The sequence below is a fragment of the Delphinus delphis genome, chromosome 9, assembly GCF_949987515.2.
Source record: "Delphinus delphis chromosome 9, mDelDel1.2, whole genome shotgun sequence".
Lineage (NCBI taxonomy): Eukaryota > Metazoa > Chordata > Mammalia > Artiodactyla > Delphinidae > Delphinus > Delphinus delphis.
Window position 1 is genome coordinate 84,894,812 of NC_082691.1, and position 25,604 is coordinate 84,920,415.

General features: G+C 37.6%; 1 protein-coding gene across 2 annotated transcripts in view; it reads right to left on the reverse strand.

The window, feature by feature from the left end:
- UBE2H (ubiquitin conjugating enzyme E2 H) overlaps positions 1–25,604 on the reverse strand; it is a 98,272-nt gene that overhangs the window by 67,764 nt on the left and 4,904 nt on the right. Inside the window, exon 1 of one of the 2 annotated variants that reach the window (XM_060020879.1) lies at positions 6,339–8,321. The exons of the other annotated variant lie outside the window; for it this stretch is intronic. Within the exon in view, the coding sequence (XP_059876862.1) occupies positions 6,339–6,364 (26 nt within the window). The 5' untranslated portion in view covers positions 6,365–8,321. Of the gene's footprint in view, positions 1–6,338; positions 8,322–25,604 lie in introns of those variants that run through there. 2 annotated transcript variants of the gene reach the window in all.

Below are 25,604 nucleotides of genomic sequence, written 5' to 3' on the forward strand. Positions count from 1 at the left end.
CTACGCTATAATTATTTCTATTTTGGAAAGCAAGTGACCAACTCCAGTTCGAAGGAAAAAATATCAATTTCTATCATCTTTCTGTTTCAAATGGGCAATAATAAATAAGAGACAAGCTAGAGCATGAGGGGGTGGAGCCTCAGGCACTCCAGGATCATGACGAGTTGCAGCAGGGACAGGGGAGGATGGGGGCGTCAGCTGCTTCTTCTAGACACTAGGGAATGCAGCTGGACCTGGATCCAAAGCAGGCTCTCCATTATCGACTAGGGCTGGAGGACAACACCTGGCTGGAAGACCGAGCAGAGTGCAGAAGGCTGGCCACCCTGTGTCGTTGGATTGGAGAATTTAACCCATTTACACGTAAGCCGTGTGGCTGACAGGGTCTTGGTGCTCCAGTCGGGTGTGAGGCCTGAGCCTCTGAGGTGGGAGAGCCAAGTTAAGGACACTGGACCACCAGAGACCTCCTGGCCCCATGTAATATCAAGCGATGGGAACTCTCCCAGAGATCTCTGTCTCAATGCTAAGACCCAGTGCCACTCAATGACCAGCAAGTCCACTGCTGGACACCTCATGACAAACAACTAGCAAGACCGGAACACAACCGCACCCATTAGCAGAGAGGCTGCCCCAAATCATAATAAGTTCACAGACACCCCAAAACACACCACCAGATGCAGTCCTGCCCACCAGAAAGATCCAGGCTCATCCACCAGAACACAGGCACCAGTTCCCTCCACCAGGAAGCCTACACAACCCGGTGAAGCAACCTTACCCACTGGGGGCGGACACCAAAAACAACAGAACTACAAACCTGCAGCCTGCAAAAAGGAGACCCCAAACACAGTAAGTTAAGCAAAGTGAGAAGACAGAGAAATACACAGCAGATGAAGCAGCAAGGTAAAAACCCACCAGACCAAACAAATGAAGAGGAAATAGGCAGTCTACCTGAAAACGAATTCAGAGTAATGATAGTAAAGATGATCCAAAATCTTGGAAATAGAATGGAGAAAATACAAGAAACGTTTAACAAGGACCTAGAAGAACTCAGGAGCAAACAAACAATGATGAACAACACAATAAATGAAATTAAAAATTCTCTAGAAGCAGTCAACAGCAGAATAACTAAGGCAGAAGAATGGATAAATGATCTGGAAGATAAAATATGTAAATAACTACCACAGAGCAGAATAAAGAAAAAAGAATGAAAAGAAATGAGGACAGTCCCAGAGACCTCTGGGACAACATTAAACGCACCAACATTCCAATTACAGAGGTCCCAGAAGAAGAGAAAAAGAAAGGGACTGAGAAAATATTTGAAGAGATTATACTTGAAAACTTCCCTAATACAGGAAAGGAAATAGTCAAGTCCAGGAAGCACAGAGAGCCCCATACAGGATAAATCCAAGGAGAAACACACCAAGACACATATTAATCAAATTATCAAAAATTAAATACAAAGAAAAAATATTAAAAGCAGCAAGGGAAAAGCAACAAATAACATACAAGGGAGTCCCCATAAGGTTAACAGCTGATCTTTCAGCAGAAACTCTGCAAGCCAGAAGGGAGTGGCAGGACATATTTAAAGTGATGAAAGGGAAAAACCTACAATCAAGATTACTCTACCCAGCAAGGATCTCATTCAGATTCGATGGAGAAATTAAAACCTTTAGAGACAAGCAAAAGCTAAGAGAATCCAGCACCACCAAACCAGCTTTACAACAAAGATTAAAGGAACTTCTCGAGGCAGGAAACACAAGAGAACGAAAAGACCTCCAATAACGAACCCAAAACAATTAAGAAAATGGTAATAGGAACATACATATCGATAATTACCTTAAATGTAAATGGATTAAATGCTCCAACCAAAAGACACAGACTGGCTGAATGGATACAAAAACAAAACCTGTGTATATGCTGTCTACAAGAGATCCACTTCAGACCTAGGGACACATAAAGACTCAAAGTGAGCGGATGGAAAAAGATATTCCATGAAAATGGAAATCAAAAGAAAGCTGGAGTAGCAATTCTCATATCAAACACAACAGACTTTAAAATAAAGACTATTACAAGAGACAAAGAAGAACACTACATAATGATCAATCCAAGAAGAAGATATAACAATTGGAAATATTTATGCGCCAACATAGGAGCACCTCAATACATAAGGCAAATGCTAACAACCATAAAAGGGGAAATCAACAGTAACACAATAGTAGGGGACTTTAACACCCCACTTTCACCAATGGACAGATCATCCAAAATGAAAATAAATAAGGAAACACAAGCTTTAAATGACACATTAAACAACATGGACTTGACTGATATTTATAGGACATTCCATCCAAAAACAACAGAGTACACTTTCTTCTCAAGTGCTCATGGGAACATTCCCCAGGATAGATCATATCTTGGGTCACAAATCAAGCCTCGGTAAATTTAAGAAAACTGAAATCATATCAAGCATCTTTTCCAACCACAACACTATGAGACTAGAAATCAATTACAGGAAAAAAACTGTAAAAAATACAAACACATGGAGGCTAAACAATACGCTACTAAATAACCAGGAGATCACTGAAGAAATCAAAGAGGAAATCAAAATATACCTAGAAACAAATGACAACAAAAACACAACACAAAACCTATGGGATGCAGCAAAAGCAGTTCTAAGTGGGAAGTTTATAGCAATACAATCCTACCTCAAGAAACAAGAAAAATCTCAAATAAACAACCTAAACTTACACCTAAAGCAATTAGAGAAAGATGAACCAAAAAACCCCAAAGTTAGCAGAAGGAAAGAAATCATAAAGATCAGATCAGAAATAAATGAAAAAGAAATGAAGGAAACAATAGCAAAGATCAAGAAAACTAAAAGCTGGTTCTTTGAGAAGATAAACAAAATTGATAAACCATTAGCCAGACTCACCAAGAAAAAAAGGGAGAAGACTCAAATCAACAGAATTAGAAATGAAAAAGGAGAAGTAACAAATGACACTGCAGAAATACAAAGGATCATGAGATTACTACAAGCAACTATATGCCAATAAAATGGACAACCTGGAAGAAATGGACAAATTCTTAGAAAAGCACAACCTTCCAAGACTGAACCAGGAAGAAATAGAAAATATAAACAGACCAATCACAAGCACTGAAATTGAAACTGTGATTAAAAATCTTCCAACAAACAAAAGCCTCAGACCAGATGGCTTCACAGGCGAACTCTATCAAACATTTAGAGAAGAGCTAACACCTATCCTTCTCAAACTCTTCCAAAATACAGCAGAGGGAGGAACACTCCCAAACTCATTCTACGAGGCCACCATCACCCTGATATCAAAACCAGACCAAGATGCCACAAAAAAAGAAAACTACAGGCCAATATCACTGATGAACACAGATGCAAAAATCCTCAACAAAATACTAGCAAACAGAATCCAACAGCACATTAAAAGGATCATACACCATGATTAAGTGGGGTTTATCCCAGGAATGCAAGGATTCTTCAACATATACAAATCAATCAACGTAATACACCACATTAACAAACTGAAGGAGAAAAACCATATGATCATCTCAACAGATGCAGAAAAATCTTTTGACAAAATTCAACACCCATTTATGATTAAAAAACCCTCCAGAAAGTAGGCATAGAGGGAACTTTCCTCAACATAATAAAGGCCACATATGACAAACCCACAGCTAACATCGTTCTCAATGGTGAAAAACTGAAACCATTTCCACTAAGATCAGGAACAAGACAAGGCTGCCCACTCTCACCACTCTTATTCAACATAGTTTTAGAAGTTTTAGCCACAGCAATCAAAGAAGAAAAAGAAATAAAAGGAATACAAATCGGAAACAAGTAGAACTGTCACTGTTTGCAGATGACATAATACTATACATAGAGAATCTTAAAGATGCTACCAGAAAACTACTAGAGCTAATCAATGAATCTGGTAAAGTAGCAGGATACAAAATTAATGCACAGAAATCTCTTGCAATCCTATACACTAATGATGAAAAATCTCAAAGAGAAACTAAGGAAACACTCCCATTTACCATTGGAACAAAAAGAATAAAATACCTAGGAATAAACCTACCTAAGGAGACAAAAGACCTGTATGCAGAAAACTATAAGACACTGATGAAAGAAATCAAAGATGATACAAACAGATGGAGAGATATACCATGTTCTTGGATTGGAAGAATCAACACTGTGAAAATGACTCTACTACCCAAAGCAATCTACAGATTCAATGCAATCCCTATCAAACTACCAATGGCATTTTTCACAGAACTAGAGCAAAAAATTCCACAATTTGTATGTAAACACAAAGACCCCAAATAGCCAAAGCAATCCTGAGAAAGAAAAATGGAGCTGGAGGAATCAGGCTCCCTGACTTCACACTATACTACAAAGCTACAGTAATCAAGACAGTATGGTACTGGCACAAAAACAGAAATATAGATCAATGGAACAGGAGAGAAAGCCCAGAGATAAACCCACACACATATGGTCACCTTATCTTTGAGAAAGGAGGCAAGAATATACAATGAAGAAAAGATAGCCTCTTCAGTAAGTGATGCTGCGAAAAGTGGAAAGCTACATGTAAAAGAAATGAAATTAGAACACTCCCTAACACCATACACAAAAATAAACTCAAAATGGATTAAAGACCTAAATGTAAGGCCAGACACTTTCAAACTCTTAGAGGAAAACATAGGCAGAACACCCCATGACATAAATCACAGCAAGATCCTTTCTGACCCACCTCCTAGAGAAATGGAAATAAAAACAAAAGCAAACAAATGGGACCTAATGAAACTAAAAGCTTTTGCACAGCAAAGGAAACCATAAACAAGACAAAAAGACAACCTTCAGAATGGGAGAAAATATTTGCAAACGAAGCAACTGACAAAGGATTAATATCCAAAATATACAAGCAGCTCATGCAGCTCAGTATCAAAAAAAAAAAAAAACAAAACCCAATCCAAAAACAGGTAGAAGACCTAAACAGACATTTCTCCACAGAAGACATACAGATTGCCAACAAACACATGAAAGGATGCTCAACATCACTCATCATTAGAGAAATGCAAATCAAAACTACAATGAGGTATCACCTCACACCGGTCAGAATGGCCATCATCAAAAAAATCTACAAACAATAAATGCTGGCGAGGGTGTGGAGAAAAGGAAACCCTCTTGCACTGTGGGTGGGAATGTAAATTGATACAGCCACTATGGAGAACAGCATGCAGGTTCCTTAAAAAACTAAAAATAGAACTACCATATGACCCAGCAATCCCACTACTGGGCATATACCCTGAGAAAACCATAATTCAAAAGGAGTCATGTACCACAATGTTCATTGCAGCACTATTTACAATAGCCAGGACATGGAAGCAACCTAAGTGTCCATTGACACATGAATGGATAAAGAAGGTGGGGCACAAATATCTACAATGGAACTTTACTCAGCCATAAAAAGAAACGAAATTGAGTTATCTGTAGTGAGATGGATGGATCTAGAGTCTGTCATACAGAATGAAGTAAGTCAGAAAGAGAAAAACAAATACCATATGCTAACACATATATATGGAATCTAAAAAAAAAAAAAAAAAAATGTGGTTCTGGAGAACCTAAGGGCAGGACAGGAATAAAGGCGCAGACATAGAGAATGGACTCGAGGACACGGGGAGGGGGAAGGGTAAGCTGGGAAGAAGTGAGAGAGTGGCATAGACATATATACACCACCAAATGTAAAATAGATAGCTGGTGGGAAGCAGCCACATAGCACAGGGAGATCAGCTCCGTGCTTTGTGACCACCTAGAGGGGTAGGATAAGGAGGGTGGGAGGGAGACGCAAGAGGGAGGAGTTATCGGGATATATGTATACATATAGCTGATTCACTTTGTTATACAGCAGAAACTAACACAACATTGTAAAGCAATTATACTCCAATAAAGATCTTAAAAAAAAAAAGAGACAAGCTAATGAGTTTGAAACTGAAATTAAAACAAAAACTAGATTAACTTTTAAAATACACAAATTCATTTCTAGACTTAAAAAAATCTCCTGCTAATACCCTGCGCTTAAAACTTTCACCAGTGACTATGGATGCCTGCAGTACTTAACTCCTTCAGCCTGCCCATACGTCTGCAGATTCTCCTCTGCCTCTCCCTTGGCCTCCCAATGCTGGGACTCTACGCACAGTCATTAACACTAAGTTCTTTGAATGATGTGGTTTTACAGCTCTATTCCTTTGCCTAGTTCCCTCCTCTCCACGTGTAATGTCCTTCAACTGTTATGTGCTGTCTGAAAATGCCTACTCACCTTTCAAGACCAAGGTCAAGCTTCATCCCTCGCAACAAAAATACCCAAGTGGGCTGCAAATTGCCCCTTCCTCTGTGTCCCTCTGCTACTCATAGATCGACAAAGTTCACCTCTCTCTCCTAGAACAGAGAAGCCATGTCTCACTTGTCTTGGTAGCATCTTTCCTGCTTTGCAGAAGGTCTGACAGAGAAAAGGCACTCAAAATATTTGATTAGAAACAGGCTGAGAAAACATTAGGATACCATATCACATTCATTAGACTGGCAAACATTAGAAAGCTAGACAAGTGCTGGTGTGGATATGAGTAAACAGAAAGTCTCACATGCTGCTGAAACGTAAAGCCTGGTACGACCACTTCGAAGAGTAATGTTTTCATCTCTAGCAAAGCTGAAGATGTGCACCATTAAGAACAGCAATTCTACTTCAGGTTAAATACACTGGGCCATTATTTGTCAAAAGTAGAGCATGATTAGCATTTTTTCAGAGAGATATCTCAAGGGTGTATGCCTAAACTTTTTTTCAGAGTAAATATTATTATAAAAGTAAAATTTCTGTGTGTGTGTGTGTGTGTGCGTGTGTGTGTATATATATATATATATATGGTATGTGTGTATATATATATATATATATGCTGTGTCTCACTGTAAAGTATATTTCTTATTGTGTCCAATGAACAAAAAAGTCTAAAAACACTGTCGTAGAGAAACACATATGCGCTCAAAAAGACATTCATAAATGTTCTTTACAGCACTATATATAATGGTGAAAATCAGGAAATAACCTAAATGAAAATTAACAAAATGGATAAGTAAAATATGGTATATGCATGTAACTTTTACAAACGAATTAAAAATGAGTTACAAATGGAGACCACCAGAGATGCATGGCTCCCCCTGACCATCACGACAGCAATAAGAGTACCAACAAGAATGATGATTAGTAATAAACGGTATAATGGAAAAAAAAAATGAGTTACAAATGAAGTAGATCTACTTTTATCAACATCAAATCTCAAAAGTAATACTGAACTAAAATGTATGCTATCATTTATTTAACCATGCAAGACAATGCTACATATTTATGGATATGTACATATATAAGAAAGTCTTTTAAAATGATTGGAAAGATAACTCAACATAGTAGCTACCTCTATTTCATAAGCGAGGGAAGGAAGTAGAATCTGGGAGTATTTCACAGGGGGATTCAATGTAACTTCAGGTCTTACTTCTTTTTAAAAATGAATTCTCTGAAGCAAATAAGGCAATATGTTAAGACCTGACAAAACCTCTTTTACTATCATTATCTTACTCCTCATATTTGTTGTGGTGCTCAAAATAATTCGTCATTTTAAAAACATTCTAAATGAGTAAATAACTAGAATAAATCAAAAGAAAAAAAAAGTAATCTTGCAAATGTCCTGGTGTCTATAGCTCCAAATCAATACATACACATTTTTCTTTAAAGCTAACATTTGAAATGCTTACATATCAGACACTGTGTTAAGCTCTAGGTACACAGTCTCACTTAATTGATTCAACAGCCTCTGTGGCAGCCACTATCATTTTTCTATTAGGATGACTATATCACTGCCTCTGGTCTTTAATCTTGAGGGTCCAATTGTATTTACCATTCCACATTTTCTGAGGGCAGAAAAATGGATTAATCTATTTTTAAAAGATTTTAATATAGATTCAAATCAAAAGGGTTTCTTCTGCTCAATTTTCAGTTAATCCAAAGAATCTATTCCAAAATCACATCCAGCTGAAATTTTACTAAAATGTATCCTACCTTTGCAGTTTGTGTAAAAAAAAAATACATATACAATGAATGCTAATCTAGGCTCCATTTGGTCACCTTGCTTTAAAAAATCAATTCAATGAATATGGGGGTACACTTCAAGTTAATTCTATGTAAACTGCTAAATTTTTTAAAAAATTTATTTATTTCATTTATTTTACTTTTGGCTGTGTTGGGTCTTCATTGCTGCACGCGGGCTTTCTCTAGTTGCGGCGAGCGGGGGCTACTCTTTGCTGAGGTGCGCGGGCTTCTCATTGCAGTGGCTTCTCTTGTTGCAGAGCCTGGGCTCTAGGCATGTAGGCTTCAGTAGTTGTGGCTCGTGGGCTCTAGAGCACAGGCTCAGTAGTTGTGGCGCACGGGCTTAGCTGCTCTGCAGCATGTGGGATCTTCCCGGACCAGGGCTCGAACTCGCGTCCCCTGCATTGGCAGATGGATTCTTAACCACTGCGCCACCAGGGAAGCCCTAAGTGCTGAATTTTTAAAAGATGTGCAGCTGTAACAGCTAATTTAAACTCTAATTTAAAAGCTGAGCTTAGGGGCTTCTCTGGTGGCGCAGTGGTTGAGAGTCCGCCTGCCGATGCAGGGGACACGAGTTCGTGCCTCGATCTGGGAAGATCCCACATGCCGCGGAGAGGCTAGGCCCGTGAGCCATGGCCGCTGAGCCTACGCTTCCAGAGCCTGTGCTCCACAACGGGAGAGGCCACAACAGTGAGAGGCCTGCGTATCACGAAAAGAAAAAAAAAAAGTATATGCATTTCAAAATACTATCTTTTTTTTTTTTTTGTAATTAATTTATTTATTTATTTTTGGCTGTGTTGGGTCTTCGTTTCTGTGCGAGGGCTTTCTCTAGTTGCGGCAAGCAGGGGCCACTCTTCATCGCGGTGCGCGGGCCTCTCACTATCGCGGCCTCTCGTTTCGGAGCACAGGCTCCAGACGCGCAGGCTCAGTAGTTGTGGCTCATGGGCCCAGTTACTCTGCGGCATGTGGGATCTTCCCAGACCAGGGTTCGAACCCATGTCCCCTGCATTGGCAGGCAGATTCTCAACCACTGCACCATCAGGGAAGCCCCTCAAAATACTATCTTAATCATTCTTATATAACTTGCCATAAAATCCATGTATTCCCTTCTACTAACACCATTAAAATCCTGCCAATCCATGACCAGATTTCAACAACCTATGTGAGTAAATTCTTTACCAAGAGTCCTTCTTTGGTTGACTAAAGATGAGAGATCATACCTCCAGCAAATAACAGGTGTGGCCCTACTGGTTCCAGAGTGTCCATTAGATGATAAAAAGCAACAAGACTCTACTGGTTCCAGAGTGTCCATTAGATGATAAAAAGCAACAAGACTCAGCCTGTTCACCTTACAGCAACCCACGTAATCATGGTCACACACACTGCACTCTAGTACATACATACTTACAGTGACAAATAATTTACAACCTCTGATCCTTTCATCAGTCTAAGCCACCAACCACCTGCCATCCCCACAGGTACCTTTTTGCTTACTTACCTCCTGTCTCTATGAAATTCAGCTTCCTCCAGAAGCCTTCTTGAATAGACTCAACTCCTTACTTTTCCAAGCTCCTACCCTCTTTTTAAACTTTTTTTTTTTTAATTAATTTATTTTTGGCTGCATTGGGTCTTCGTTGCTACGTGCAGGCCTTCTCTAGTTGCAGTGAGTGAGGGCTGCTCTTCGTTGTGGTGCGTGGGCTTCTCATTGTGGTGGCTTCTTTTGTTGAGGAGCATGGGCTCTAGGCACGTAGGTTTCAGTAGCTGTGGCAGGCGGGCTCAGTAGTTGTGGCTTGCGGGCTCTAGAGCGCAGGCTCAGTAGTTGTGGTGCATGGGCTTAGTTGCTCCGTGGCACGTGGGATCTTCCCGGACCAGGGTTCGAACCCGTGTCCCCTGCACTGGCAGGCGGATTCTTAACCACTGCACCACCAGGGAAGCCTTAAACTTATTTTTAAGGATGCCTTTGTTATTTATTTGTACAGTATCTTTTAATCTTCGTATTATGGTCTTATTCTTTTTTTTATAGAATTAAACAGAGGCACAAGGTTAATAATAGAACCCAGTAACTTATCATTTACTAGACCTATTCAAGAGAACAGAAAAAGCTCTAAAGATGAAGAAATGAGCATCTGTACCTCCCAGGTCCTGATAAAACCATGCAGAATAAATATTAACAGCGTTCAGATTCAGAATAACAGACGCCAAAAGTGAACTTGTGAATTCCTCAAGCTTCAGTAAAGTATTAATAGATTTAAAATTTTTTTAATCAAAAGAATTTAAAAAAATTTATTTCTGCTACTCTTCTTCATTCATTTTCTAAGAGCCACACAGTAAAACCTTCCAAAGCCTGCTTTACAACAGAAATGGGAATAACTCAATACTCACCATTATGGTCCATCAACAATATGATTAAATAGAAAAACAAAAAACATTACATATAAAAAAACCCCAAATTTATATCATATTCTACGTTTTATCTTAAAAGCCTGAATTCCAGCATTAGAGTCTAGTCTTCCAGCTTGGAATAAAGATAACTGCTTTATGAATGGAATATTCTGACAATGGGCCCACTGTCAACTGCCCATAGTCAACTCAGTGCCTGACAAAAACATTTAATGCAGCATATACTGTAGCCCAAGAAGTAAACTGCTATCCAATGTGTTTCCTCCTCATCTCCACACAACAAGCACTACCTTATTTCATCACATCTACGACACACCAAGAAAGAAAACAGCTGACAATCAAACCAACTCACGACCAATTCTAAGACTTCTCAGTTTCAAAGACGTTAAGGGAAAAAATGTCTTAGAATCTGTGAAATATGATGTAAACCTGACATTCTTTACTATCATAAAATCACTTGCCATCTTCACACATCAATTTTCCTTCTTGGCTAAATATGTATTTACATGGTTTACTGTACAATTCAATCTGATTCAAATATGTTATTAGAGAACCTACTATTTTGCCAACACTATGCTATATACAAATAAAGTGCATCCTAGACTTCATAACAACATGACAACCTCTCAACTGACACACATTTGTTAGAGTAGCAGTTCTCGAACTTTTTGGTCTTAGCACCCTTTTCACTTATAAAATTGATGACCCCAAAGAGCTTCTTTATGTGAAAATATCTATTGATATTTACCACGTAAAAAATTTAAAACATTAATTCACTTAAAAGTACTAATAAGGGACTTCCCTGGTGGTCCAGCGGTTAAGAATCTGCGCTCCCAATGCAGGGGGCCCAGGTTTGACCCCTGGTCAGGGAACTAGATCCCGCATGCCGTGACTAAAAGATCCTGTGCGGGCTTCCCTGGTGGTGCAGTGGTTGAGAGTCTGCCTGCCGATGCAGGGGACGCGGGTTCGTGCCCCGGTCCGGGAAGATCCCACATGCCGCGGAGCGGCTGGGCCCGTGAGCCATGGCCGCTGAGCCTGTGCGTCCGGAGCCTGCGCTCCGCAACAGGAGAGGCCACAACAGTGAGAGGCCCACGTACCACAAAAAAAAAAAAAAAAAAAAAAAAAGATCCTGTGCGCCGCAGCGAAGATCCTTCCTGCCACAACTACGAATCGGCGGAGCCAAATAAGTAAATAAAGAAATAAATATTTTTACAAAGTACTAATAAATCTTACACGTTAACATATCATCTTTATGAAAAAAATAACTAATTTCCAAAAGAAAAAACAATTTCACAAATCTCTTTGATGTCTGGCTTAATAGAAGTGAGCTGGATTCTCAAATTTGCTTCTGCATTCAATCTGGTACAATATGTTTTGAATGTAGTTAGGAAAGAGAAGAATACTTCAACAGACTTTTCAGAAAATTCTGGACGTTCTTCACTGATATTACACCAAAACTTGACAAGTGGTAGATTCCTAAAAGCTAACTGCAATGTGGCATCTGAAATAGTACCAATGAAATTTTCATATTGTTACATTAAAATCCACTAGTCCACCTTGTATTTTAAACAGATCTTTTATCCAAGCATGATTTTTCTATCATGCATTAGCTGTTCAGAAAATACTGGTTCACTGACTTATACAGATCTTCCAAACACTGGCACATTTCATCACACAATATCAAAAAATTATGTTAATATCACCACTGATCTCATCAGAAATGTCTAAGTATTAGACAACTGTCAAGCATGTGGTGGCAGATACAAGTTTTCCCAAATTCTGATTTTCACTTTAAAGTTTGTATATTATCATCAGCAACACACACTATCAGTTTTCCTTAAAGTGATGGGCTCACTTTGTTCCCTTCTGAGAAAATGTCTGACAAACATCCAACTCTGAATAATCATAGTTTGTCAGTCAGTCATACTTTCAAGTTCAAATGGCATTCAATTAAAAACAAACAAACAGCTGGTTGCCCTAAGTGCTTTTTCTGGAAACCACCACCATACTTTCAGTATGCAGGAAAGGTGCTCCCCATTTCAACACACAGAAGAGTAAAGAGACGTACCTGAGGGTCAAAAGTTACTGTCATTACTCCTTATCAAGAGCATGTTCAACTGAAACTGTCTTTTTAAAAAACTCTACATGTATTGTGATGAAGAATGACTATTAATAAGGTTTTGATGCGCTAAGGCTTTGAGAGTTTTGTGTGTGTGTGTGTGGTTTTTTTTTTTCTGACCACGAGGCATGCAGGATCTTAGTTCCTTGCCCCCTGCAGTGGAAGTGTGGAGTCTTAACCACTGGACCGCCAGAGAACTCCCAAAGCTTTGATAGTTTTATCCATTGTTGGTTTTGGCCTTTGCACCATCAGTACAAATGTCACTACAGAATAAACAAAAAAGGCAAAAAAATTAATTAATGTAACTATGAAACAAGTTTTGACCTTACCGTCTCCCTGAAAGTATCCTGGGGATCCCCAGTGGTCTGCAGGCAACTTTGGAACCTCCAACCTTTGTTAGAGGGTTCAAATGACTGAAGAACTTACCAAAAACCTAAGGAGCAAAAATTTGTTCTTTCCTAAGAGCCTGTGCACGCACACAGAAAGAAAAAAAATATACTCATGTGTCTATACAGTTTAAATATATCACTAAACCTCAAGTTTTGCATCTGTAAAATGAGATTTTAAATATCTCACTGTTACAAAGACATGGAAGCAACCTAAATGTCCAATGACAGATGAATGGATAAAGAGGATGTGGTACATATATACAATAGAATACTACTCAGCCATTAAAAAGAATGAAATAATGCCATCTGCAACAACATGGATGGACCTAGAGATTATACTAAGTGAAGTAAGTCAGAAAGACAAATACATGATATCACTTATATGTGGGATCTAAAATGTGACACAAATGAATTTATTTACAAAACAGAAACAGACTCACAGACATAGAAAACAAGGTTACCAAAGGGGAAAGGGGGTGGGGGAGGGATAAATTAGGAGTTGGGGATTAGCTATTATATATAAAATGCATAAACAACAAGGTCCTGTATAGCAACTGTATAGCACAGGGAACTGTATTCAATATCCTGTAACAAACCATAATGGAAAAGAATCTGGAAAAGAATATACATATATACACACACACTCATATATATGTGTGTGTGTGTATATATACGTAACTGAATCACTTTGCTGTATACCAGAAACTAACACAACATTGTAAATCAACTAATACTTCGATTAAAAAAATTATTTTTAATTATCTGGCTATTACATTTCCCCCATTATTCTGAGTAACTAAAAATAGACGGCATATAATTTTTATAGCAGGTGTGAGCTGTTAAAGCATTTCTTAAATCTCCTTTCTTCACAGAGTATGGGTGAAAGGTAAAAATAAACACAAAATAAAGTAAGGTCCTCAATAAAATCCTATACAAACCAAGAAGTTCATAGTATCAAATATTAAGCTAGTAAAAGTCACCTTCAGAACCACTAATTTGTAAGGGGGGACTTGAGACACTTTACAAAGTACAAAATAGAGTACTAGTAAGCTAAATGATTTGATGAGTTTAAGGTATTCTATTTTACAAGTGAAGTAACAAAAGTTTCAGCTGTTTCTTTCCCCAATCCCCAATCTTAATAATTTCCTTTGATCTTAAATAAAACCAGCAATCAAGGAATCTTTAAAAAGAACTCCTCTGAAAATGGCATTTGATAAACTAAAGTACTAGCATTTAGGACAATTTCAGAACACAAATACACGTCACGTGTGGAAAAATGAACAGTGTATATGAAATGGCAAATGGCATCTGCACATAAAAGAACTGAAGTTCTTATCATATAAGGAAGATCTGCCTCTCTCCTGTGAGGTTTCCATATTGTTTCTATACAGAAACAAAGTTCAGTCTAAAACTGATCCAAGGACTTGGTGGAAACCTGTGGTATATTATTTATCAAAATTCATTTAACAGGTGTTTCCTGAACACCTACTTCATATGCAAAGATAAATATGTGCTAGAAGGGACAAAAGCATGAGAAACTCTCATAGGCTCCAGACCCATCACAAGGAGGACTTAACTCTGTGATCTCAGCACTTTCAACCAATCTCTGTAACTCAGGTTTCTTATTTACATAAAGTGAGTCGTAATATCTCAAAGCAAGGATTGTACCAGAATAAATGTGAAATATATTAGAATGAGAAGTAGCACATTACAGAACAAGTATAATGGGATAAGAAAGGTAGAATTGACGATAGAATGGGGCAGCAGTATAAAATTCAGCTACTTGCTACTAAGAGATTTTTTTTTTTTAAGTACAAAGGCTAATCTGGAAAAATGAGAAACCACTAAAAGAGTTATTAGCTCTGTTCACAAAAAAATGGCTCACCAAGGTGAATGGACAAACTGTGGTACATCCAGACAATGGAGTATTATTCACCTCTAAAAAGAAATGAGCCAAAAAAAAAGACAGGAAGGAAATTTAAATGCAAATTACTAAGTGAAAGAAGCCAATCTGAAAAGGTCACAAACTGTATGATTCTGAAAAGGTAAAACTATGGAGACAGTAAAAAGATCAGTACTTGCCAGGGGGTGGGGTAAGGAGGAATGAATAGGTAGAGCACAGAGAATTTTTAGGGCAGTGAAAATACTCTGTATGATACCATGATGGATACATGTCATTACACATATGTCCAAACCCACAGATGTACAACACTAAGAGTGCACCCTAATGTGAACTGTGGACTCTGGGTGATAATGATGTGTCAGTGTAGGTTCATCATCTGTAACAAACACCCTACTCTGGTGGGGGATACTGATAATGGGGGAGGCTGTTCATGAGTGGGGCAAGGGGATATAGGAAATCTTTGTACCTTTCCTTCAATTTTGCTGTGAACCTAAAACTGCTCTAAAGAAACAGTCTTAATTTAAAAAAAGCCATCCAGGGCACTCAAACTTAAGAAAGTGAGCAAAGGAAACAGGGATACAAAAGAACCAGCTGAACATCTGCCCAGAGTCATAACGCCAGTAAGATGGCACTAAGTGCCACACTATTGACTCTTAGCACTGACATGACATCCAGGTGCTCGCATTATTTAAGGTCAAAGGTCTAAAAATGCACCACCAGGGTCACTAAACCAGTAAACAGCTGGTTACAAACACTTGACTCACATACCACACAAAAACCCAGGTGTCCCCATGAGTTGATAAATACTGAACTATTCATAAATTCTGAACTATTCTCTACAGTCTTAAAGAATATATTACTACTAGCAAGATACTAATTCTTGCTACCTTGCTACCACAATTTCCTCACTATTTTCAAGGACTCCCCTGAGACATAAATAATTTGGCTTAAGTTTTTAGCCTAGAAACCAAATGGGTTTGGCCAAATTTTAACCTCTAATACTTCTTCAGAGGTCACTTACCCAATAACCTCAACTATAAATATACTCTGCTCAAGAAAACAATGTTTTATATATACTTTAAGACTTTCATCATATGAAAATCAGTTAGTGTTATCCCAGGGAGAAAGGAGGAAAAAATCAGCCAAAATAAAAACACACCAAAAACTGTCAAAGTAAACAAGTTTTCTCATTTAAAGGAGTAAGCTTCAATTGCTTAGAAAATTCTGAAGAAAAAGTGAAGTTCTACACAGTTAATCTTCCCATAATAACTGAATTTCTGGTTAATATTGCCAACTACAATTATGTCAAGGTTTTCACTGAAACTACAAATAGAACTGCAAAAAACAAAGAAAAAACAACCAGATAGCAAAATGGTGAAAAATATGCTCCTTTAAGATAGAATAAAACGTGTCTATGGGCCAAAATAATGACCCTTTGCTAGAATTCACAGCTAATAACATATTCTTCTAAGTTAACTATATAACTAGTTAAGAAGGTATACAGAATGTAATGGCATTTTATCACTACCCCATTCCCAAATTCTTTCTGATCTAAAACTCTTCAAGATGATAGAATTCCTTGAGTTATAAGGCTTTTAACTAATATTTTTGCAACTCATCTTAAGTTTATCTTCATTTTCACATGTTATTATAGATCTAAAATCAGCCAAATGCTGGAAGTTAAATTTGCATGCAAACTGCTAAATAAACAAACCCATCAAATCTGTGTGCTCCTAGACCACATCCTCATATTTTTACATCCCATTTTATTTCAAAAAAGGCAGTACCAATTTACACTTCATTCAAAATCAAGTGTAAGTTCTGTACAAAATCCACTAATAACTAAGATTAATGCACTATTACGTTATGATCAAAAGTCAAAAACAGGGCTTCCCTGGTGGCGCAGTGGTTGAGAGTCCGCCTGCCGATGCAGGGGACACGGGTTCGTGCCCCGGTCCGGGAAGATCCCACATGCCGCAGAGCCTGTGCGTCCGGAGCCTGTGCTCCACAACGGGAGAGGCCACAACAGTGAGAGGCCCGCGTACAGCAAAAAAAAAAAAGTCAAAAACAATTACTCCCTCCAGGAGGTGGAGCCTAACTCCTCTGGCCCCCTTGAGTGTCAGGTACACTTAGTGACTAGCTTCCAAAGAATAGAATACAGAAGGGAAAAATAGTAACTTTACAGTGGAGAAACTTGGCAAGTGCCACCTAAACCAAGTGGATCAAAGTTAACATCACCAGTAACGTCATGAGGACACAGGTAACCCCCACACACACACCCGACTTGTGATAAGAAGAGCGCTTCACCTCTGCAGTACTCTTTCCAAAACCCACAATGAGTTTGGCTAAATTTTTTTTTGGCTGTGTTGGGTCTTCGTTGCTGCGCGCAGGCTTTTCTCTAGTTGCAGCAAGCAGGGGCTACTGTTCGTTGCGGTGCGCGGGCTTTTCACTGCGGTGGCTTCTCTTGTTGAGGAGCACAGGCTCTAGGTGCACAGGCTTCAGCAGCTGTGGCACGCAGGCTCAGTAGTTGTGGCTCACAGGCTCTAGAGCACAGGCTCAGTAGTTGTGGCGCACGGGCTTAGTTGCTCCGTGGCATGTGGGATCTTCCCGGACCAGGGCTCGAACCTGTGTGTCCTGCAGGCAGATTCGTAACCACTGCACTACCAGGGAAGTCCCTTGGCTAAATTTTAATACCTCACTATTATGAGGTCTAATCATGAGGGGAAAAAAATCAGATAAACTGAAACTGAACACTCCAAAAAATACCCGACCAGTACTCCAAAACTGTCAATGTCATGCAAAACAAGGAAAGAGTGAGACACTGACACAGACTAGAGAAAGCTAAGGAGACATGACCACTAACTAATGTGTTATCCTACATGGAAGCCTGGAACAGAAAAAAAACACATTCATGGAAAAACTGGTGAAACCTGAACAAAGCCTGGAGTTTAGTTTATAGTAACATACCAATGTTGGTTTCTTAGTTTTGAAACACGTCTCAGTAATATAAATAACAGGGGTGACCAGAACTGGGTGGGGTACAAGAACTCTATCGTCTTTGCAATGTCTCTGTAAATCTAAAATTAAAAGTTTACCTAAAAAAAGTAAAAAGTTATCAAAATATTAAGGCAAAAACAGTAGAAAAAAGGCAGGGCAGCTTATATCCCAAGCTTTCTGTTATAAAAATCATCCCAACTTTTAAGAAACTAAGCATCTAAAGTACATGTTTGGCTGTCTTGAGACTAATAATTAAAATTACCATAACACAAAGCAAAACTGATCCACTAGAGACACTCAGTTTAAATATCAATAAAAATGTAGGCAACTAAATTTTCTTCAAAAGATATATTTTAAATATCTGGAGAGTATTAGAAGATATAAGGTATCTATAAGCACTATTATTTCCACTTCATGACTTTGCAGAATGCAAGATATTTTAGTAATGCATTTGTGGCATTATAACAGAAATATCTCTATGTCAAAATTTAAAATATGATCTAGGGGGGAAAAAAGGACAAAGGTAAAAAATATTTAGATGCTTAAGTACCAAACTGTTTCAAACTCCGATAGGATCCTTCACTGGTTCTGGGCATATTCTTTTACTCAATTATACTCACATTCCCTAACTTTACCTTTTAAAAACCAAAATATAATTTAGGTAATTAAATACATAAAATTTTGAAAGAACAGCATGCTGCCATTCTATCCTGATAAAAGCTTTCATAAATCAGGCACTTTTACAAGGCTTACTTTATTTAAAAATTATTGACAGGGCATATATAATTCAGACATCTCAAGAATACCAAATGCAATGCCATCTAATCTACTGTTGTAAAGAGATAACATAACATTTATATTAAAACCTATTAAAGTCATTTTTATTTTTTCTTTATGACACATTCATAAATAGAATTAACTAAGGCATTAGGCTATATACTGCTTTTATTCTATTTTTCACATAACAAATGTGATTACTAAGAAGTAAAACTGATTTTATAAGTCACAGATGAAAAGCAGACTCCTTATTTCAACTTTGGCTTCTATTTTTTCTATCAATAATGAAAACAAAGTTACCAGAGTTTACTCTCCTAATCTGAAGCAGTACAGCCAAGCATTAGTATTTCTCAAACTGTTACTTGAGGCCACAAACGATATTGCCTAAAAAGAATACAATTATTAATTTCAACTCAAGGAGCCCTTATATTCAGAAAGCAACCATTGCTTTATAATACTATTATCTGCATTCCAGGTTTTCTCCAAGTAGAAAAACATGCTAAAAATCTATGAAAGTGTAATACCTACTAAAATTTAACTTCAAATAATAAAATGTCATCAGAACTTCAACAGAGCTGGCAAAACACTATAGGAATGACATTTAAGAAATAAACCAGCCAGAACTGACAGACTAAAGCCATTACGCTTTACCCAATTCTTTCAAATGAGTAATAAGCCCTGATTTAAAAGCATAAATCATACACTAACTTTTGATTCTATAAAAAATAGGATTTCTAACTCTATTTTTCACTAAGCAAATAGAAAGATAAGACATGTATCTCTGTCAATTAAGATAATCTAGTTCAAAGGCTTGAGCATATATACCGGATCACCCCGCAAAATGGAGAGTAAGCACAAGCAGATGTGGTATTTCGTTAGTCATTCTCTGAATTACAAGATGCAAAGGAGGGGACTCCCTGGCGGTCCAGTGGTTGGGACTCCACGTTTCCACCGCAGAGGGCACGGGCTTGATTCCTGTTTGGGCAAATAAGGTCCTGCATGCCATGCAGCGCGGCCAAAAGAAAAGAAAAAGAGGCAAAGGGGCTAAAACTTAATCCCAGGAATAAGCTCCCATGGGGCAGGGGACTGCTCCTATCTACCTTGCCTGAAGAGCACAGGAGAATGCTGAGTGAGAGAGACCTCTAGATTTCCCACCTTGAAGACTTAAATACAGTCAGTTAGCAGCTCCTGAATCTCAGAAACACTGGCTAGACTGTATAAATTCAGCTTAGAAAAACATAATTCTTCGGAGGCAATGAGAGACAAGGGCCTTTAAAGTGTAAGAATGCAAGATTCAGGTGCCAAGGGCCATCATGTCTCACTTCACTGAACAGAGAGTTAAGACAAATCTAAGGCATAGCCTATTTTTACATTCAGAGAATGGATACCAAAGTTGTAAGCTACTATACATTTTTAGCATAAGTAAGTTCAAGTTTGATATATAATTGCCAAATTGCACAAAGTGAAATAGGCCAAGTATAGTCTGATTTTCAAACTTCTAGGAAAAAGAACCAGACCTCACTACTACTTTTAATTAAGGAAACACTTTCTCTCCAAAGGTTTATTTGTGTACTTTCCTGCCAGTAATTTTAACTCTCTTGTTTGATTTCTAGAAATTAGTCAAAGTATAAGCTAGGCACACTAATAGAAAAAAGACATACAGACTGAAGTATATGAAAAGAAATTAGTCTTTATGAGCCACCAATATAGTCTTCCTGATATATAACTGTTAACATGTTACAAAACTCTTAGCTAAGTCTCAAAGGAAAAGCCACATTAATTACTCAAAGACAGATAGAATCTGGTACCTAATAACTATTCTAACCCAAGAGCCTGTAGAAAGAGAAAAGCAAGTTAAGTATTCACAAAAAGGTGAATGACTCAATATAGGTATACTCAAATATATGTCATTTGATAATCAAAGCCAGCATTCAAGAGCAGCAATCCAGATAATGAGACTAAAGAACACACACACTACCAAATGTAAAACAGATAGCTAGTGGGAAGCAGCTGCATAGCACAGGGAGATCAGTGGGTGCTTTGAGACCACCTGGAGGGGTGGGATAGGGAGGGTGGGAGGAAGGCACAAGAGGGAGGGGATATGGGGATATACGTATACGTATAGCTGATTCACTTTGTTATATAGCACTGTAAAGCAATTATACTCCAATAAAGTTGTTAAAAAAAAAGAACACACTCAAAGGTGTACTTCCTCTCCTTCTTCCACTCATAAAACAAACCTGATTTAAAAGTACCTTGTTTTTTTTTTAGTCTCTAAGGATACAAATGAATAGAAAGGCAAAATGCAGGGTTTTTTGGTTTTTTTTTTTTCTTATTATCATCAAGATGGCAGCTCTGGTGAATTGAATGAATTAGTTGGCAAAATCAACAGATGCTAATAATGTCAAAATTGTGTTGCCAAGATCAGTAATTCTGTGATCAAATATACATTATGTTCTATATTTTAATATACTTACTTAAATATACTCTAAAGCAACATTGAGATCAGCGACCAAATTAAGTTAAACAGTTAAAACTCCTCTTGTCAGAAAACGCCACAAGCATTTAAAATGCATTTCCCTCCTGTGTTCATCCATTTCAATGTAAATATAATTTGTAATAAAGATCCAAAATGCCCAAGAAATCATCATGGGATGATTTCATTGTAGGAGCCTTAGTGTGGATTAGTGAACTGACCAAGTACCAATTCCCAGCTGTGAGACTCTTAAGGTGACCATTTGTTAATGAAAAAAAGCCAATCCAGTTTCTTTCCTTTGGAGTGAAACAAAAAGTGTGATCTAGTTTCAAGCTTTGTTGCCAAGGAGACTTACTAATTTATTTACAGATTTAGATAAATAGATTAGCCAAAGGGTACTAAACATTCAGTAGTCTATAAGACCATAAAACAATATATCTAACTATATCACGCCTGGTGATCTCTTATGAACACAAGTCTAACCGACTCAACGTTCTACAGATAAACACTACAATGGAAATGTTTACCCGAATTTTTGAATTAATCAACTGTCTACACAGTAGAAAGTCAACTGATTAAAAAGCACTATTCAGATAACCAAAGTTATACTGGACCATTTGAACAAAACAACTAAATCTATATTCACTAAGCTGAGTAGTAACCCAATTGCTTATGAAGTAACAAGAACCAGGCACACACTGTATCTAATTTTCTATTTATATTACATCAACTAAGATTTCATAATCCAAGAAACCTTGAAAAGTGTGCATGATAAAAACATAATACATGAAAAAAGAAATACTTTGCCTAAGACTAAAAAGAAAATGCATAATTTACAACATTAATAACAATTTCACATGTAGGGAATATCTCTTACTTTGATACATAATGCCTCCACGAATCTGAACATAAAGACATAAAGATTCCATTCCCTGATCCCTAAATATGGTCCCTCCAAGTGCTACAGCCCAGGTACCTTTTGTGAACCCAAAGACAGACCCACCAGCCATGCCTGTCCTGATAATGACAAAGTCCAGTCAAGCCTCTCCACTTCACATGGGTTTCCTACTCCTCCCTCACTTCACTGCAGGGCCAGGTCAAAAGATCAGTAGCACCTATTCAAACCACCTACCCAATGCCCTAGACACCTAAAATGCACCGGAAGGCGGAAAGGATCCTTCATCCCTCATGTGCACAGAACTGCCCTGTGGGGCTTTCCACAGGCTCTTGAGGATTTGGGTTCTGCCAGGCTTGGGCAGGTGCCCCCACAAGCACCAGTCTGCAAACAACCAGCCACCTTTCCCAAGCATCTGATGAGGTACAAGAAGAAACCTTAATAACCTTAGCACTCCCATAAAAGTATAACAATTCCTCTCATACCCCACCTGAGAATCACTAAAGTAACAACAGCCTCTCAAAAGTACACAGTGACTTCTCTGTGTTTTCAAAGATTTCTACATTGCACTTGAATTACACTTCAGCAATCTGGAAATAATACACTCTAATATATATATGCTCAGAGCACCATCCTCGTGTTTGAGGACTGAACCAAAGTCTACCCACCGAATAAACTGTCACTGACTCCAACATTAAACAGGTTGTCTTTCTTCTTGTTAACCAAGCTAAAAATTCCAGTTGTCAGTAATAAGATGTTAACTTTTTAAGCAACATGCATGTAAACTCCTAACTGTTTAAGCAACATGCATGTAAACTATATCTAAATTCAAATGTTTGTAATTTATAAGAATGTGACAGTAACAAGTTTTACAAAGCAATGTCTAATTTTTCATTATGGCGATGTCTAATAATTAACTTATAAAATAATTTACATAGGATGCCAAAAAGTAAAAAAGCAAAACAAAAAGCCCCACCATTTTGTTAAATATTAACTTTAAAAAAGATTCCAGGAATACATATTAAGGGATGCCCTCTTAGAATCTGTTTCCAGTTCTGCCACTGAGTTGCTGTGGGTTCCTTTTACCCGAGTTTAGTCCATATGAAAATTGAAGATACTATTCAGACCTTAACAGAGTCCTATGTAAATATTTTTAAACTGCTGTAAATGTAACTGGAGGTGCTAAGTAAAACTAATGTTAAAAAATTCTTATCAATACTCTACAAAAAGCAAGAAAAGGGTACCATCAACAAAAAGTGTGCTTACCTTTCCAAGAAAGTATAGTCTTACTAGCAAATGCAAAAATAAAAGTTATTTGTGACCATAATTCTTGAAGTACCACTTCAAAGGGCCACAAAACAAAAATATTTCACAATGAAAATTTAATTCAGTAATTTTGAATGGGGGAAATGGAAGAGCATCCACAAAACTAGCTTTGACAGTTAGGTTAGAAATCAGTGCTTAGGATCATGCTATTTAATGGGATTCCTTTAAAACACACAATTGAAACAGGAATTCAATGTCACAACATAATTGTGTTTGAAATAGAGACCATCATCAGTAAAAGTTAAATTCAAGCTACCTGTTAAAAAGTTAAACCTACACCTATCACATGATCCAGCTATTCCACTCCTATATATTTACCCCAAAGAAAAGAAAGCATATATCCACAGCAGCTTTATTTGTAATAGCCCCAAACAGAAAATAACCCAAATGTCCACAGAAGTGAATGTATAAACAAATCGTGGTACAGCCATACAATGAAATACTACTCAGCAGTAAAAAAGGAAAGAACTACATGGTAACAACGTGGGTGGATCTAAAAAATTCACACAAAGGAAAGAATTCACACAAAAAGAGTATATACTGTATGATTCCATTTATATAAAATTCTAGAAAATGCAAAATAATCTACAGTGACAAAAATCAGATCACTGATCTGATGGGGGCGGGTGTAGGGAAAGACTACCTAGGGGCAAGAGAAACTTCGGGAAAATGAATATGTTCACTATCTTGATTGTGGTGATAGGCTTCATGGGTGCTACTTATGTCAAAACTTACCAAATTATACTTCAATAAAAGACAAAAGCAAAAAAAAAAAAAAAAAATCAAGTCACCAAAACTAATTCTACAGCTCTTGCCAGTCAGATCTATCTGCTTATGAATGTATTATGTCTAACCTACCAACTCACAGTAGGCACTCTGAGAAGTACAAAAGTATCCCTAATTCAAAAATCACTATTATCACAAAAAAACGTGAAAATAAATAGATATCAGAACTCATCTTTCATCACCACGCCAGGCTGACTGCTTCAGTGTTGAAATGACCAACTAAAACACAACAAAGTGAGAGCCCACTGAGTGTGGGGCCCCAAGATTTTTAATTAAATATTTTAATTCAAAAGCTTACCTTCTTTGATCTAGAATCCCATTTCTGGGAAATAGAAATAATCCAAAATGGCAAGAAAAGCCTTATGCACAAGATGTTAATTTCAATCTTATTTATCACAGAAAAATGGCAAAGAATTAAATCAATGGCACAGGCATGGAATGGCATATTACATGAGCTATTTATTAAATCTGATATTTTTAAATGGGAAAAATAGTTGCAAAAATATTAAGCAAAAACAGGGCACATACAGTATGATCAACAGGTTGACAATAATACATCCTGGGGGGAACCTATATTTGTAACTTATATTTTCCTCAATTATCTTACTACTTGTATAATCCAATTAAGTTTTTCATTAAAGTACTTTACTAAAATGTACACTGTAGGTCTACAGTTAAAAAGCTATTACACCGTAAGCACTTTTGCAGGTCTGAATTGCATGCCTAAAACTCCCATGATTCTTGAAAACATCAAATCTGGTAAGACTGAGATAAGATACCAAATTATATATATAATTATATACACATTTAATATATAGATATAACATGCAGGTCAAGGTGCTGGGGAAACTGCACAATACTAGAAAATCAACAAATCCAGGTTCTTCTAAAACACACACACACACACACACACAGGGTAAGGGATTTTTATGGGTCACATCTGCAAAGATTGTTTTCCCCTAAAAGCTGAATTTTTAGGCTTGTGTGTAGTTTACTAGAACTGTACTGCAGGAATCAGATGTTCTGAACCTGTGAACGCTTACTCATGTAGGTTCCTGCTTAACCAAAATAAGTACCAGTATGTTATATTTGTCACCAAAATCTAGGCAGAGAAGACAAATTCAGAACACTGGGAGTTGACAAAGCTTTAACTTTTAGCTTGAAGACCATAAAACTGTTCTACCTTCCATCTCATCATCTCAGTAAAACAGAGACCACAGGAAATAAAAGGCAAACCACAGGTTCCCAATTGACACTGGAGCTAGTTAAAAGATAACAGAACAGTCTACACTTTGAGCACAAATTAAAGAGCAACAAAGACTACTAATTTAGGGATAGTTACTAAACTACTGATTAACAGCAAAATACCAAAGCTGAAGTCAA